This window comes from Aotus nancymaae, unplaced genomic scaffold (assembly GCF_030222135.1).
Source record: "Aotus nancymaae isolate 86718 unplaced genomic scaffold, 86718_ANA_hifiasm-v0.15.2.pri h1tg000006l, whole genome shotgun sequence".
Classification (NCBI taxonomy): Eukaryota; Metazoa; Chordata; class Mammalia; order Primates; family Aotidae; genus Aotus; species Aotus nancymaae.
Window position 1 is genome coordinate 24,229,023 of NW_026988417.1, and position 17,603 is coordinate 24,246,625.

Genomic DNA, 17,603 nt, shown 5'->3' on the forward strand with positions numbered 1-17,603 from the left:
CTGTTTTTACTGAAGAATCCCATGATGAGAAAGAGTTGTCACAGTAGAGAGCATTTTACAAATCTAGCCTTTCATGGCTCTATTTTAATCTATTTTTCCCATATAGTGGTTTCATAATATTTTCTGTATACTGACTATCTTGCATAATACAGATTGTTAAATCATTTGAATTACAAATCTAACTCTTAATAGAAACCCCCCCACCCCCCCCCCAAAAAAAGGAGGAGGAGGAAGAAGAGGAAGAGAAGGAAAAAAGAAGAATGGGGCCAGGCAAGATAGCCAAGATAGCTTGTGCCTGTAATCCTGGCAGCATGGGAGGCTGAGGTAGGAGCACTGCTTGAGGCCAGGAGTTTGAGACCAGCCTAGCTAACATACCAAGACCTTTTCTTTACTAAAAATTTTAAAAATTAATGGGGTGTGGTGGTGCATGCCTGTAGTCCTAGCCGCTCTGGAGGCTGAGGTGGAAGGATCGATTGAGCCCAGGAGGCTGAGGTTGCAGTGAGCTATAATTGTGCCACTGCACTCCTGCCTGAATGACAGAGGAAGACCTTGTCTCAAAACAAAAAAAAAAAAAGAGAGAGAGAGAATGAAAAGAAAATGACTGATGCATATATGTTTGTGGGTATCAGAGAAGAGGATCAGAGGAATTTAAATATCTTCTCCCACCCCCATCTAAATTTACTTCTCACAAACAGCAAAAGCACATTCTTGTGGAAAGATCTCAGAAGTACACATATTGATATGACATCAATTTACTAGTGTTAAAATATTAATGGCATTCTGCAAAAAGAGCTGCCACTTCCATTCACACTGGATTAAGTTCATGATGTCAGTGGGACTCTCACAATTTAGGCCTTTCTCCCAGTGGAATCAACAGATTTTTACATAGCTATTTATAGCACTTGCAGAAAATAAATTATACATGATGCCGATCCTACTGGGAGAGAAACTGCACATTAATGCATTATTTCTCTTGCATTTTCATCAGCCCTGAAAAGGGGAAGCTAACAGGACAATTAGGATGCAAAATTCACTTCCTCTAAGGAATTTAGTGAATTACTCACCTAACACAGGGAATCATCAGTAGGTAACAGGGACTTTTGAGGTGGTTAAAAATAGACTTGAAGGGGAGGGTTACAAAAGAGACTATTAATCTAAAGACCCGAAACAGCCCAATGGTGGCTCTGTGGTACAAATTAAACCCCTTGGCCAAGGAACAGAATGGTGACAGGGCCTTTCTCTCTCTGGGAAAAAACAGAGTGAGACACAAGAAAACTTACCCCTTTTCTGAAAATCTGAGTTGAAAGGAAAACAACCGTACTCAGAAAATGTGCTTCTTTCCAAACCTTTAGAAAGAATACGGTAACTGTACCATAAAGTCTCGAATTTGGCCTTCCGTTTTCCATCCATCCTCATTCATTCCCTCCCCCACAAGCCCCTACTCCCCATTTAGCTTTTAATGAAGACACAGAGGCTGGGGTTTGATCTGAACAGAAGATATGAACCCCGAACACACAATTTGTTGACCTAGTTCTTACACGGCAGGGTCTATATTTAGGGGTGGGTAACAACTTTGTTGTACCATTTTCTTCCCGATGGAAGAAACTGTCAGCAAGAGTCTCATCTGTTCATGAGTCTTAAAGGGATAAAACCATGGCAAAGACAGAATCATCATGTCCCTCTCACCAGAAAGCCTTGTGCTGACTTTGTAAAGTTTAGTAGAAAGCTTGTTTGTGAAGACAAATACTGCATAAGACAGAGAAGGCCCTCAAATGTGTTAAGGCCTTTCTTGCTGCTCCATGGATTCTGGGATGAGAACAGGTTTCCTTAGTTCCAGGCTACTTCCATTCCAATAACAACTCTCAGAGACTAGATCATTTTTATAACCATCCCCAGGGCCCTAAATTCAGAAAATATATTTTCTTGTAGAAATTATATTCTATTCCCACGGCCCTCTAGCCCATTACTTCTATCAGAGATTGGCAAAGTTTCCACACGCTATGGCCAGGTGTGAAGAGAACAATGGAAAATCTGCAAATTTCACCTTGGCATTTCTAGAACTCTCCAGAAAAAAAATAGAGAAAAGGTAGAGAGAAGTCTCAGTGAGCTCTGATTTAGCGGTGGTTTAATTAAATTTAATTCAATTTAGCATTTAATACCAGAGTCTTGAATGCCACCTTTTGGTGCAAATGTTATTGACTACGACCTCTGATTTATTGCCCTGGCTCTAAAATACAATAAATTAACCTCCTAGTGGCCTCAGCTGACTATGGGGCACCTGCCAATTACACAGCTGAATAAGCCCCTATTCGATGATGAAAGAAAAAGTCATTTCTGTGAGATTTCAGGTTGTTTATCAGAAAAGAACAGAACTTGTAGGGTCACTTATTTACAAACAAAGATACCTAGAAATGATTTTTACTTTGTGGGTTTTTGCTTATTTGTTGGAAGGTGGGAGCGGGACTGGCCTAAATGGGATATTTTGTTCTTGGAGTTTTGGTGTCTTTTGAGTTTCTGTAACTATTTTCTGTTTCTCATCCCTGCTGCTTCTCCTGACATGACTTGAGGCTTTGTAGATATCAGCTCTCAGCCTGAATGTGTATTTTTATGAATCAGGTAAGCAGGTTTCATACAGTGGCCTGATCCTCTCTCTGGCTTTAGAAGCCATAGAAACCCCACCCAACCTTTCCAGTGGAGAGAGTCACCAATACCGTGGGCCTCACGCTGTGACAGTGGAGGCAGTTAGTGTTTTAATTTTATCTTATAACCTGAAAAATGTATAAACTGAAAGCTTGTGTCAGGACCTGGAAAATAAAATAAAACTTTCTTTACGTTTTTCCATCAACGTGAGTTGTTTTCTTTTGATAACTAATTGTTAACTTTTATTTTCTATTTTGCCATTGGTTATAATTTACCTAGTTATCTCTTCTTACATGGGACTCTGAAAGTCATTCACAGGTTTAAAAGTCTGGTGTTTGCTGGGCGCAGTGGCTCACGCCTGTAATTCCAGTACTTTGGGAGGCCGAGGCGGGCGGATCACCTGAGGTCAGGAGTTTGAGACCAGCCTGGCCAACATGGTGAAACCCCATCTCACTAAAAATACAAAAATTTTCTGGGCATAGTGGTGGGTGCCTGTAACCCCAGCTACTTGGGAGGCTGAGGCAAGAGAATTGCTTGAACCCAAGAGGCGGAGGCTGCAGTGAGCCGAGATCATGCCATTGCACTCTAGCCTGGGCAACAAGAGTGAAACTCCATCTCAAAAAAAAAGAGCGTAAAAGTCTGGTGTTTGTTAGTTAAATGTCCAGTGAACTTCATCTTACTAAAGCAAGAGAACAGTCTCAACCGAGTAACTTAGGCCTCCCTGTGCTGGCCTTCTATGAAACTTAGATTGATTTGACAACGTTCTCACGCCAAACCCACAAGTTCATACTTTGACTTAAGAAAATGAAACCTTAGAGAAATTTGAATTTTGTAAAGAAGCAAAATTGAAGCCAGGGCAGTTAACAAAAAATTCTTCCTAACTTTTGAGATATTTTCCTTCCACGTCAATTCATTTCTTTAGGATGCTTAAAATTTCTCTAAAACAATTTTGATAAACAATTCTATATTCACTTTTCCCCACTCTCCGTTAACAGTCTAAAAGAAAGACAAAGAGATTCTTTGAAATATCCACATCTGATGAGGTTCTGAATACCTGTAGTTGTGCATTCATAGTCAAAGCTGGTCACATCATTGAGCTTCTTTTCCTGATATTCTGGTGGACCAATACACAGCACATCGGAAACAGTGGAATTCGTCATCTTCAACCACAGGTACAGCCACTTGGCTTTGCAGTCACATTCAAATTTATTACCCCTTAAATCTCTAAAAATCAAAACAAAACACAAACACATACACAGAGAAATAGACGTGTCTGACGTGTAACACGTAACTCCAAAATTATTAACATTTTGATATATTTGAGAGCCCCTAAAAATGGAGTTTAAAAAATTTTGTATTTAATGCCTCCTGTTTCTCATATCTATCACTGACTTTATTGAATGCTCCTTAGCACTGGGGATTTAACTGTATAATGTCCAGAGAGCTCTCAGCGAGGACATATCATCTCTCCAAATGCTCTTGAAGCTGTCTCCACACCATGCTGGAAATGGGAGACAGATGGCAGAAGAACATCCCCCAACAAAGGTTCTCATAAACATAAAGAAGATGTTGTAAAAAGATGGGTTTCACAAACACAATCGGAACTTCAAGCTCTTGTTAAAACTATGTCCTGTAGGCCAGGCATGGAGGCTCACACCTGTAACCCCAGCACTTTGGGAGGCCAAGGCGGGCAAATCACCTGAGGTTAAGAGTTCAAGACCAGGCCGGCAAACATGGCGAAACCCCGTCTCTACTAAAAATACAAAAATCAGCTGGGCATAATGGCAGGCGCTTGTAATCCTAGCTACTCAGGAGGATGAGGCAGGAGAATCGCTTGAACCCGGGAGGCAGAGGTTGCAGTTAGCCAAGATCAGGCCACTGCACTCCACCTGGGCTACACGCGAGACTCGGTCTGAAAAAACAAACAAACAAACAAACAAACAAACAAAAAACATTACGTCCAGTAAGAAGCAACAAATGCTGGAAGATAAAGCAGGTGAAAGCACTATCTCAGGGAGGGGACCTCCCACCCGGGAAGTGTGATTTACCACTGGCCTCATGAGCGTTAAGCATGAAATGGCAAAATCCAACACAACTCGAACTGTATGCTGTTTCCCAGGATGCACTACTTTATTATAGATTTTTAGCCACAGCATAAAATAAACACATAAAAGAAAGGCGAGAGGGGATTGAAAGACATGATTAACTGGGACACAATGACAGGCACACATAAACTTAATTTCATTACTTACAGTTCAATCAGAGAGTCTAAATCACTGAAGACATCCCTTGGTAATGCTTTTATGTGGTTATTGGCCAAAGAGCTAGAACAAGAAAGTCACATTGCAATGTGGTTATTACCTCACACCCTGTCACTCTCAATTCCCTTCCAGTAAAGCTATTGACTTAAAGTGCAGCTTTGCTCATCAATACTGAGATAGAGAAATGAGCTTAGTTATGCAAAGATAACATCAGAGCTGCTGGATTCTACCTTTTTTTTTTTTAATACAAAAAGCACTTTTTAAGCTCTTTATGTATATTTGCTCAACCTCGGATGGCTTCCCATGTTTCTTGGAATCAAAGCCAAAGTTCCTTTGGTGGCGTGCAAGACCCTTTATTGCCTGATTACCTGTACTCTTGCTCACCTAGGAGACCACATCTCATCGGTCTCCAACTTCTCAGTGGATCTCTGATCCAGCCACCCTGGCTTCCTTGCTATTCCTCCAACCGGTGAGGCATGCTCCTACCTCCAGCCCTCTGAACTTGGTCATCCACCTGGAATGCTCTTCCCTCAGATATCCATTTAGCATTCCATTGCCTCCTTTGGGTCTGTTCTCAAGTATCATCACCTTCTCAGGCCTCTGCACATCTCCCTTCCCTGCATCGCCATCAGTTGGCACGCTACATATTTTAATTATCTGTTTGTTTACTGGCTGTGTATCCTCCCTCTACATTAGCCACATGAGGACAGTGGTTACTGTCTGTCTGTCCACTGCTGTATCTCCAGTTCCTAGAACAGTGCCTGGCACACAGCAGGCACTCGGTGTATGGCTACTGAATTAATGTATTAAGCACCAAAGTGAGAGTAATAAAAGAAGATTTACAGTCTTGTCCCAAGAAGTTCCCTAATGGTTCATCTAAGTGAATTCTATTACTTGTGACTCTAAGAAAGGACTCAGTAAACACCCCTTTACATAAAGACACTCAGCTCAACCTTTAAGAATAACGTAATAAAACCTCAATGAATCAGAATGTGTAGGGAATGATTGACTATGATCAATTTCATTTTAACATTAATGAAGGTTGACCCAAAACCATTTTGCATTTTTGTTCTTAGTGTTGAAGATCATTCTAAGATGTCCTAGTCCATTTCCCCACCTCCAGGAAATAGACTAGAATGCACAGCATCAACTCTTTGTCTGATGATTCAGGATTTTGCAGTGCCCTGTCATCATCCTGTGAAGATGAATGTCCATGGTGCAGGGCTGTTGATGTAGAAAGACGCTGAGTGTTGAAATGATGTACATCGAGTCTGTGATTTCCCCGGGCGCTGCACTCTAATGTGAGTCAGCCAAGAAGCCGATGCCTACTTTTGTTTCCTTTTACACGTATGAATGCCAGCAGCAAAACATATAAATGATAAACATGTAAGCAATTCAGCACCAATCTATTTAAGATATATATGAAATGCATCTTTTGTATCATCCTAACGACCCATCCCAAGAAGATAAATTAAAGAAATGGGTGTTCCTACCTAGAGCCGGTTAGCTGGGCAGAGTAGAAAGCTTGGATCCCAAATACTCTTTCTTCAAGACAACAACTGGATATGGGAAGACCCATAGTTTCTGAATTGTGCCCCTTTCCCTTTCTATCTAGGTAACCACAAACGAATTTAAATAAAATTTTGTGTACTCTTTTACCTCCCTTTTCTAAATGACGTATTTGTTTATTTTTAACTGTGTTGGAAAATAGGCTGAATATGTAATCGGACTGAAGCGACACTGAAAGAGCTTTTGGAAATTTAGAGAAGGGGGTGTTTGTTTAGATTTTTTTTTTCCTGGTTGATGGCTACTTTTTCCGGAAAGTAAAGTACAAAAATGTTTTAGCTAATTAACATTGTTAGCTAAAAACTTCAGCTAATTGAAAGTTATTGTATTGAAATGCTAAGTATACATGGAATGATCAAAGCCAAAAACAAAACAAAACAAAACAGCAGCGTGTTTAGCAACGTTCCAAGTGCTCAATTTAGATTTCAGAAAGCAGAATTATTTAGATGGGTTACTTACCCCACTCACACTAAGTGCTTAACACCTGCCTTTCCACTTCATTTTGCCTACAAATCATGGCACTTAATTTTATTTCTAAAACTATTTAACAGCTCCATGTCCCTTGGGCTTCACGGAACTGCTGGAAACAAATGTTCTAGATTTTAGTTACAGATTGGCAGAGCTCCTTCAATGCTTTGAAACCTGATCTGCGTCTCTTTTCCTAGGCATGTGAGTCTGTAAGCATAAAAGATAAAAATCAGCTGCTTAACTTAATCAAGCAAATTCCAAGTAGGAACTTTTATAAGCACAGGAGTGAACTTTAGAGACTTGGTATCTTCTCTTCGCTTAGAGGTTTTTAAAAAAGGAGGGAGCTGAATTGGTTCATTCTTTAAACAATATATTAAATGCTTGAATTACTAAATACATCTCCAACCTAGAAGAGTAAACTTTAAAAGTTGCCTGACAGCTGGGCGCGGTGGCTCATGCCTGTAATCCCAGCACTTTGGGAGGCCAAGACGGGTGAATCATGAGGTCAGGAGATCGAGACCATCCTGGCTAACACGGTGAAACCTCGTCTCTACTAAAAATACAAAAAATTAGCTGGGCATGGTGGCACACACCTGTAGTCCCAGCTACTCGGGAGGTGGAGGCAGGAGAATCGCTTGAACCCAGGAGGCAGAGATTGCAGTGAGCTGAGATCACACCACTGCACTCCAGCCTGGGTGACAGAGCAAGACTCCATCTCAAAAAAAAAATAAAAAATCTCACCTGACTTGCCCAGAAGTAGAGCATATATGGAAAATCCAACTCCATTGAAGTCATCCGTCAATTAGCAAATCAGAAAGTACACCCTGCTGGCTTAGCCCGGCGCTAGACACTGGTGGAAGAACAGAGCTAAGGGAAGATCACTAAAAGTCCTGCCTTCCTGGAGCTTCCAACATGCTAGGAGATAAAACTAACAGCCAGGCTGCAGCACCAACCAGTATGGCCATTGCAGACAGTAAAGTGCTGGCTGCATGAAGCCAATGGCAGGAGTGAAGAGGAAGATGGAGATGGCTTAACGAGGGAGATTGAACTTAATCTGGACTTTGAAAGAAAAGAGATTTCAAGAGACCACGGGCAGGAGAAACAGCATCCTGGGCAAGGGAGAGGATGTGAGGAAAAGCAGTGGGATGAGGTGGGTGAGCATGGGGGAGCACTGAGAGCTTGACGTTCTGAGGACACTCAGAGAGATGAGGTTAGAGAGCTGAGAAGAGGCTTGACTTGTGGGCTTGACTGCAGGGTCGTCCTACTCACTGAGATGAGCTGGTTCTTCTCTGACGCATTTGTGCTTTCTGGGCCCAAGGGCAGGACTCCCTCACTCCCTCTGTGTTTGTGTTCTCTGTGCATACCACAGAAAAGGAGGTGCCTCTTGCACACATGTACATATGAGAACACATGAAACAAATGCATAAGCATGCACACATGAACACAGCTATGGACGCTTATGTATATAAGTCCATGCATTCAAGGACACTTTGTACACCTGCATGAAGACATGCAAATGTCCGTACATGATACCTGCTTGCTCACACTCTGCTGCTGATGGAAGAACTGTAGCCATGTGAGCAAATGAAAGTTGTCATCTGAGCTAACTCAGCCCGTCACACGGGATTTGCTTTAGGATTATAATCTGCCCAGAGCTTTTGCTCAAATACAAAGCCCCTAATTCCTGACTTCCGGGAACCAGACTCATCTGGCCACAGCTGTTGCTCTTCAGACACCCACAGCTGTCTTCTTAGCAGACCCTGTCTGGCCACAAACTGCTACTGCCAAAGATACTTGATGGACCATGAAGGAAATGGGGACTTCTTAATGCGTGGAGGGAAGGAATGATGTTGACGATGATGATGATGATAACACCAGCTATGCCTTGAGCGTTTACCATGAATAATGGGCTAGATGCTTTGCAAGCAAGCATTAACTCTTTATGTACAGCAATCCCATGGAATCGGTATAGTTATTCCTATTTTAAGTAGAAGGAAATTGAGTCTCAGCAAAGTTAAGCAATATTAATAAATCATTGCCTTGAGATTTGAACCCGAGCCTATACAATACCAAGCCCACGACTGTAGCCTCTACAGGAATCTGGGGATTTGACACTTAGCTCGAATCTGAAAAACAATCAAGGCTTTTTTAGGAAGAAATGAAGAACTCGGACATTCTCCAGTACCAACTATGCTGACACGGATGCTTGGGCCTCCCACGTCTATTCCCTCCTTACCCCGTAAGCTTTAACTCAGGCAGAGTGTCTGCTTGTGGGCATTCCAGAATCAAGCGCTTGCTAGGCCTATTGACAGACTCCTTTGCAAATATCAGGGCTTGATGTGAATGGTTACCTCATTAGATGACTATGTCCACACTGTACCAGTCATGGTTACACACGCTGAAGGTACTACTATCCCTGCCTGACACTTCCCATCGAAATCCTCCAACTTTCCCCACTATCCTTATGGCAGGCAGGCTGACTACAGAGATGAGACATGTTATCTTACTCAAATACAGAATATCCATCACGCAAAGGGGACCTGGTTCCTGGCTAATGAATTACTCCTATCAAGACAATGAGTATTTTTACATTTTCATAAACACAGCCACTATTTTTTCTAGTTTTGTAAATTTTATAAATTTTCTAAGTGTGTATACTTGCTTCATTCTGATAAGCCAATTTCAAATCGATTTGTTTAATTTTATCTCCAGAAAGCTCTTAAAGAACCAGAGAGCTTAGCTGAAACCACAGATTAACCCAACATAAAAGAAAAAGTGATCTGCATTCAAATGAGAAGAGCCATGAAAATGTCTCTATTTCACTTTGTCCTAATTCTGATCCAACATTCCACTTAGTCATCTAAGCCTGGATTCTGAAATCTGTAAAATGGGAACTCACAGATTATTATGAAAGCTAAAGAAAAGAAGGCTCACTAAGCACCCAGCCCTGTGCCTGGTGCCAAGCAGGTGTAAGACCCACATTAATTTCCTTCCTGGCCAGGTGCGGTGGCTCATGCCTGTAATCCCAGCACTTTGGGAGGCCGAGGCAGGTGGATCACTTGAGATCAGGAGTTCGAGACCAGCCTGACCAACACAGTGAGACTCCCCATCTCTAATAAAAATACAAAAATTAGCCGGGCGTGGTAGCAGGCGTCTGTAATCCCAGCTACTCGGGAGGCTGAGGCATAAAAATGTCTTGAACCCAGGAGGTGGAGGCTGCAGTGAGCTGAGATCGTGCCATTGCACTTTAGCCTGGGCTAAAAAAAAAAATCATGGCCTTCCCATCTCCTCAAGTGACACAAGCCCCTCACACCCCAGGTTGCTCCTTAATTCACACACAGTCACGTGGTCTATCACTGCAATTCAGGTTGCTAGAGATGACAATAAAGACAAGTATGTGAGTAGTCACAATGAGCTAGTGTCTGATTGACAACATAGAAACTTCTTGGGTAATCTAGAAATTCGTTTCCTTCCAGGACTATTACAATATGGAAATAACAGTCAAGAAATAGGGAGGCCCCAGGAAATCAACCTTACTCCACACGTTAAAGGACTTACAATACTTTTCATAAGACTTACAGGTGAGTCAGGTCACGGAGGCCACGAAAGGCGTTTCTTGAAATGGTTTCTATTTTGTTCCCTTCAATGAACCTAAGAGGAAAAATCGTATAATTAGAATGATTCTTTTTCTCCTTAGTATCTCTTTAAAAACTATATTAGTAAGCTTTCAGAATAAAATCTAAAAGCATTCCTGAATTATAAGAATTTATCTCTGAAGACTAGGTCAGCTACACCAAATTCCACGTGGTAGCAGGATGTGTGCAAAAAGGCACGCACGTGAGTGTGTGGTGTGCACTCCTTCCAGAAGTGGCATGGAAGTCTTCAAATTCTGAGATAGCAACATGGGTAAAAACATCTTGGGGGTGCTGAGTGCAGTGGCTCACACCTGTAATCCTAACACTTTGGGAGGCCAAGGCAGGCGGATTGCCTGAGCTCAGGAGTTCAAGACCAGCCTGGGCAACACGGTGAAACCCCATGTCTACTTAAAATACAAAAATTAGTCAGGCGTGGTGGCATGCGCCTGTAGGCCCAGCTACTCTGGAAGCTGAGGCAGGAGAGTCACTTGAACCCGGGAGATGGAAGTTGCAGTGAGCCAAGATCACGCCAATGCACTCGAGCCTGGGCAACAGAGCAAGACACCGTCTCAAAAAAAAAAAAAAAATCTTGGAGGGAAATAAAAAAGAAGACAGTATACAAGGCGAGAAATTCTCTTATCTCTGCAAGACTGGAGTGCTTCCAGACATTTTCCCCACTCACTCCGCATTGCACGGTGTCTGTCTATTCACACTTCTGTTAGTAGCACTGTCCCTTGAGAGGGTTCCTTGTTTTCCATCTTGTTATTAAAGTTTTTTGCAGAGGGAGAGTTCCATCAAGCTTGGTTTTCAGCAACTTTGAGTTTATATCATGTCCTACATCATCTAATCACCAAACCAATGGGTGACAAGGCAGGGAAAAGCTCAAGCTCTTTAAGCCATGAGGAAGTAGGAAGGATAATAAAGTTGAGTAGGGACGAAACTTATTTCTCTCTACTAAAGCTCCATAGGGTTTGCGCATGGGATCTTGCAATAATAACACTGGCCATGCTTTTAGGTCTTTGTGGGAAAGAACGGATGTGAATTCACTATGACTATTCTCTAGGCCCAGGGAGGACTAAATTTTAGTTGATAGCATTACAAGAAGTCAAATGTAAGAGGGTCTTGGATGAGATGCTCCGTGGGTGGGGCTTTGTAACACAACACCATCAATGAATTAGTTCTTGATTCCTGCAACGAGAACTCACTGATGGTTTTTAAAAGTGAGGTGTCTCTTCAGTAATAGACTTCAGCATAAACTGATGAGCTAACTTCCTCTCCAATAACCATGACCTTAAGATGAACTACCTGTAAGAGAAAACTCATAGCTTTACAACCATGACCTCCATTGGCTATGTATGGGCTTTCACAGACCCTAGCCAGATTTAGCATTGCAGTCGTGTTACACTTTCCACACTATATATACCATCGTATCACAGTATTATGAGAATACACATATTATGTATACTCTAGAGAAAAAATTCCTCAGGGACATCTTTCCTCAAGACACAAAGTCAGCAGAGACCTTTCTTATACCTGAGATGTGTCTAGAATTCCAATACCACCTGTTGAACTCAGACAAGAAAATGAGACGAGGCTTTAAAAATCTCTCTGAATGCTAAGTGGGGAAATCCCATCTGATAGCAGGATTAACATTATTACAAAGTTACCAAAGACAAGGATGAAAGAACTTCAAGGGGAAAAAAGACATGAAAGGAAGAAAAGGCAGAAATCAGAACAAGGGCAAAGCCCACTGCGAGCGGAAAGACCTGCACATCACAAAAGGGAAAAATAACCTTTTTTTTTTTTTTAAGGAAAATAATAAAATAAAATTAGACCCTCAGCAGCAATTCATAGGGGATACTGCAAAAGAGATGTAGGCCAGTGAATGAACAACATGAAGTTCTACCCCCAAATAGGGAGGCTTTATTAAAAATCGGTAACCCTCAAAACCCCACAACTCTATTTCTGGCTGATCAGCAAATCCATGCTGAGTTATGAGAGGTAAAAATATCCGATGCAGTTTCCAATTGTGCTTACTACATGACAAATTAAATGTCAGCAGAGAATGAATGAATCTCTCTCCTTCTTTGTCTCCAACCTCCTCCTGCCCCAGCGTGTTCGTAAGCAAGTCAACTATAAAAGGTCAGTGCTGAAAAGAGAATGGGGTGTTCTCCACTTTCTCCACCCCTAGACCCTTGCAGAGATGCTGTTCCAGCATAGAAACCAATCCAGAAATTCTACCAAGATACCAGATGTTCAGCAAATAGACAAAGCACAAAACTTACAGATACTCAAGATGAAAAAGTCCAGCGAAAGCGTCGTCCCGGATGATCGTGAATGAGTTAGAATTCAGCAATCTGAAAGTAAGAGACAGATTCCAATGCGGAGATGTAAAATTTGACTCACATGCAAAGCCATTTCTATTTCTTTTGCTACGTTTTGATCTGTGGGTAAACATGAGCTCTTGTTAGCCTAAGAAGAATCCATTTGGTTGTCAGAAACCTCTCACAGCCTGCTCTTACAGACAGTGGCAAGTGGATTCCTTTTGACCAGATTGTCTTGTCATCTCCAGAACTCTGCTCCTTTCTTCCCTGTGTGTTTCAGTAAATATGACCTGATGCCTGTTATTTTAAAACATTATAATACTCAGCACAACTAAATGGTCAGTGAATGCCCTATGGCATACAAGAGATCATAAAATTAGAGATCTAGAAAGATCTCATCCAAATCTGTTTTTAGAAAAATATAAGCCCGACTTGACCAAAGTCACACAGCTGGGACCAAGAAAAAACAAAAAACAGAAAAACCTTTTCTACTACATTATACATTCCCATAAGAAATATAAAAAAAAAAAAGTTTGTTTAAGAAACTTTCAGAAGACTGTCGCTATAGTTTTCTATTTGAGTCATCACCAACTCAACTGGCAAAAGAATACCTAAATTATATTTCTATTGTATGGAAAGTGTATTTTAATAGCACTGCAATTCCTAAGAGACCTCAGATTTTTAAATGTTAAGTACAATGTTAAAAGTAGGCATGTAACATTTCAAGGACAAAAGTATCAAGACCATGTTTATTTAGGATGAATAGTGATCTCCTATATTCCATTTATCCAAGTTGTTTTTTTTTGAGACAGAGTCTCTTTCTGTCTCCCAGGCTGGAGTGCAGTGGCGCGATCTTGGCTCACTGCAGCCTCCGCCTCCCGAGTTCAAGCGATTCTCCTGCCTCAGCCTCCTGAGTAGCTGGGACTACAGGCGCACGCCACCACGCCCAGCTAATTTTTGTATTTTAAGTAGAAATGGGGTTTCACCATGTTGGCTAGGAGAGTCTCAATCTCCCAACCTCATGATCAGCCTGCCTTGGCCTCCCAAAATGCTGGGGTTAGAGGCATGAGCCACTGCACCTGGCCCATTTATCCAAATTTTCTATAGCACATTGCTTGTTTTAATTTCAGTCTCATCTCAAATTTAAGAAACCAACATAGATAAAGAGAATGAGGTGTGTACTCATACTTTGCCTGTCACCGATTTGCTTTTGAAAACTACTTTTTGGACATTTCTTTTCACCAGTAAACATTACGCAGCCTGGGTTACAGGGCACACCGTGGGCATCAGCACAGTGCCTTGGGGATTGCTCACAGAGAGGAGCTGGGATGAGGAATAGGTATGAGTGAGAGCTTTTGGTCCTGGCTAGAATCCTGGCTCTGATTTGGGGCAAGTCACTTAACTTCCCTGAGCCTCAGTTTCCTTATCTATCAAAAGGGATTATCAATGTGCCTTCATCGTGGGAATGGTGTGATAAAATTATGCACATACGTTCATAGTATGCTGCCTGACTGGTTTCAGTTCTCAATAAACTAGAAACACTCCTATTTCCAGAGTAACATTAAGATTTTAAAATTAAGTTTTCTTTTAAACTGAGATGTTTGGGAAACAGTGCACTTAGGTGATGTTCAGGTCATGAGTCAAAGCAATCACCTCCTCATTTACTAGATCTACATGCAGGGGGTCTACAATAAAGTCTTTGAAGAAAGCAAATATCAAACTAAGGAAAGAAAACTGAGCAGGGAGCATCAGTGCTTTGCTGGGGCACCATAGGGTAAATTAACACCAAGAGGCAGCCATGGTCTACTCACGGAGCTGGGGTACTTTAGGAAGGGCTCATATCAAAGAGGGAGAGACCACCCTTCAAGGATGGCACCTCAGGGCCCCCCAACTGCGCAGAATCTTCCCATACTCACAGCAGCTGCAGGGAAGGCAGATGGGAAAACATTCGGTCCTTGATTTCTGAAAACGTCCCATTTACCAGGCTCCTATGGGCAAAAGATGGGTAAAAGTAGGCGTAGGTTTCTATTAGGAAGTCAGGCAGGGTGGCAATCAACCTCTGCCTGCAACCTGTACTTCAAACCCTGACTCACAGTTGGCCAGGATCTTTCCCAGGGTAGGAAGGAGAAGAGACAAGCCACTTCCCAATGAATCAGATCAATATGAAAACTAGTCTGAATAACAGAAACCTTTACCAGCAGCTCCTTCCACAGACATTATCTCAGTCGGTTTCAATCAATCCCCTCACTTCCTTTTCTTAACTACAGGAGGCCCCTGCCTGAAAATGGATAATCGCTTCATCTCCGCCCCTGATTCTGTTTGTGTAGACATAGCGTTACTGTTGGCCTACGAATCCTGGGGTAGGATTAAGCATTCCTCTCCGGAGCCCATCTCTGAAAGACAGTGGGAGCACTTCTGATTAAATGCACCATGAAGGCCCTGGGGAAAAACTCACAGACACCTGAACTCCCCTATGTGGGAAGAGGCAGTGCCATCTGCCAGATAAAATGGTCAACTAGCTGGCAAGACTGCTTGGCTTTATTTCTGCCCCCAGGCCCCTATCCTTTCTGGCCACAGCAGGATCTGAATACATTATTTCAGAATTCCTTTCGGTTCACATGCAGATCACTTAAGCAGCTGCTGGTCTGAAGGATTTAATATGGGGAACTCGTTTCTGGAATCCTCCATGTCACCCAACTTGGCAATATTAAGAATCCAAAACGTCCTCTGTTCCCACCAGCCAAACTCTTCTGACTTTCTATCAATGCAAATGGGAACCCCCTCAATCCTGAGTCCAGGCTCCTACAGTTTGCCTTGGGTGGATGGTGGGGGAGCACTGGACACAGGAAAGTATCTTGAGTGCAAGCAACGTCACCCCGGGGATTCCCTGCCTCCACCGCTGAATGGGCACCCAGGCACCTTGGCCTGGAACAGTAGAGTGGTCTTAGCAGGAAACGTCCTAGCAGTCAAAGATCCAGCCCAACAGCCCCTTCCACCGCCCTTATGAGAGCTGGTCATTTGGCGTGAGTGGCCAGGTGAGGGCAGGGTGAAAGCACCTCTCGGCAGATGGATTAATCATGTGAAGCCCTTTCCTATGGGTTCCTCCTGCTGAAAATGCAGCCAACACAACTGTGTGATGGGGAAAGGGGACAAGTAGCCCTCCTGACCTCAGGGCAAGAAGTCAGGCTGGCTTCAAAGCACTTGGTCACTGGGCTAGGCGCCCAACATGCCCTAAACCTCTGCCAAGCCTTCCGTGACCCCCTCTTCCAGGCCACGTGGGGCGGCCCCTCAGCTCCCAGAGCCTGCCTGCCTTGACCTCGGCTTTGTGCAACCTGTGATGTGGAGAAGTTAGGAGGAGGCCACGGGTGAACGTTAACCCCAGACCTGACGTGGGGCGGTGAGGCCTCACTCTTCCCAGTTTGCACTCAATCGGGTCGTGTTCAGTTGCTCCTACACAATCACACAACCCCAACCCGCAAACACACATACACACACACACCCCCTCTCAAACTTTAATGCACCCCTGAGTCGCCCGGGGACGTCAGATGCACTCTCCAGGGCTCCGCTCCAAAGACAGCTTCAGAGCAACCGGATTCTGCATTGGCACAAGCTTCCCCAGGTGAGTCTGATGCAGGTGGCCCGCGGGCCACATTGTGAGAAACACTGCCCAGGGACCTGTCTGGGTTCCCAGATTGTGGGGCTCAGGTTCTCACCATCCTCCCCGGTGCCAACACTCCACCCACGTCCCCCACCCAACGCAAAGAAGGGCCCTGGGGAGTGGGTCAGGGTCGCGCTGCCTCAGCGCCAGAGGCAACTCCCTCGCGGCGGCGGGCGCAGGGTGGGGCGGGGCGGGGTGGGGGCTGGAGGGGTCCCACTCACAGGGAGCTGATGTCGCCCGGCACGATCCTAGGCACCCAGGAAGAGCCCACGCAGATAATGGACTCCTTGGTACAGCTGCAAGTGGCGGGGCAGCGCGCCAGCCGCCTCACCTGCGCGCTCCGCGGGATCAGGCACGCGGCGCCCAGCAGCAGTAGCAGCAGCCCGAGCGCCCCGCCGCCGCCTCTCCGCAGCGCCATGCCGGGTCCCCGCTCCCCGCCCGGGCCCCGACCCCCGCCGCCGCGCCGCGCGCTCGGACCCGGCGCCGCTGCAGACGCGGGCGCCGCTCGCTGCTCCGCTGCCGCCGCTGCTGGCGAGGACGAGGGCGCCGCGGGTGTGGGAGGCCGAGCCGCAGCCGAGCAGCATGCTGGCCGCCACCCCCACTCGGCGCCCCCCCACCCGAGCCCGGGCTGCTGGGCGGCCGCCGCCGCTGCGCCCGCCGCACTCGCGCCCGCCTGACATCAGCACTCGCGCCCGCAGCCCGGCTCTGGCCAATGAATAATGCATGGCGGGGCCCGCCCCGCGGGGGAGGGGGGCCAGCGCCGCCCCTAGGGCGCCCCACCCGGTCCCCATCCCGCCACCCCCTCCCGCCCTGGCCCGGGCGCGGGGACGGAGGGAAAAGTTGGGTGACCTTGGGGGAGGGGCCGAGCCTGGCGGAGATCCCCTGGGGGCCTGGCGAGCGGTGGAGGATCCGATGCCTGCAGTCCCTCCAGGGGTATAACCCGGGGAGGGCACTGGGCTCCTTTCTGGCAGATAATAAAGTCGCGGGGTGGGGGGTGTGGAGAACTGGGTTGATTACCGGGGGGAAGGCAGCCCTGGGTGCTTTGAAGAGG

At 44.8% G+C, this 17,603-nt stretch overlaps 1 protein-coding gene across 1 annotated transcript in view; it reads right to left on the bottom strand.

Moving 5' to 3' along the window:
* Positions 1-17,222, bottom strand: part of LGI2 (leucine rich repeat LGI family member 2) — a 31,783-nt gene extending 14,561 nt beyond the window's left edge. Inside the window, exons 1-6 of the mRNA XM_012472452.3 lie at positions 16,774-17,222; positions 14,811-14,882; positions 12,856-12,927; positions 10,515-10,586; positions 4,893-4,964; positions 3,695-3,864 (exon numbers count right to left, since the gene is read on the bottom strand). Coding sequence (XP_012327875.2) covers positions 3,695-3,864; positions 4,893-4,964; positions 10,515-10,586; positions 12,856-12,927; positions 14,811-14,882; positions 16,774-16,970 — 655 coding nt within the window. The 5' untranslated portion in view covers positions 16,971-17,222. The remainder of the gene's footprint in view (positions 1-3,694; positions 3,865-4,892; positions 4,965-10,514; positions 10,587-12,855; positions 12,928-14,810; positions 14,883-16,773) is intronic.
* Between the last annotated feature and the right edge of the window lie 381 nt (positions 17,223-17,603).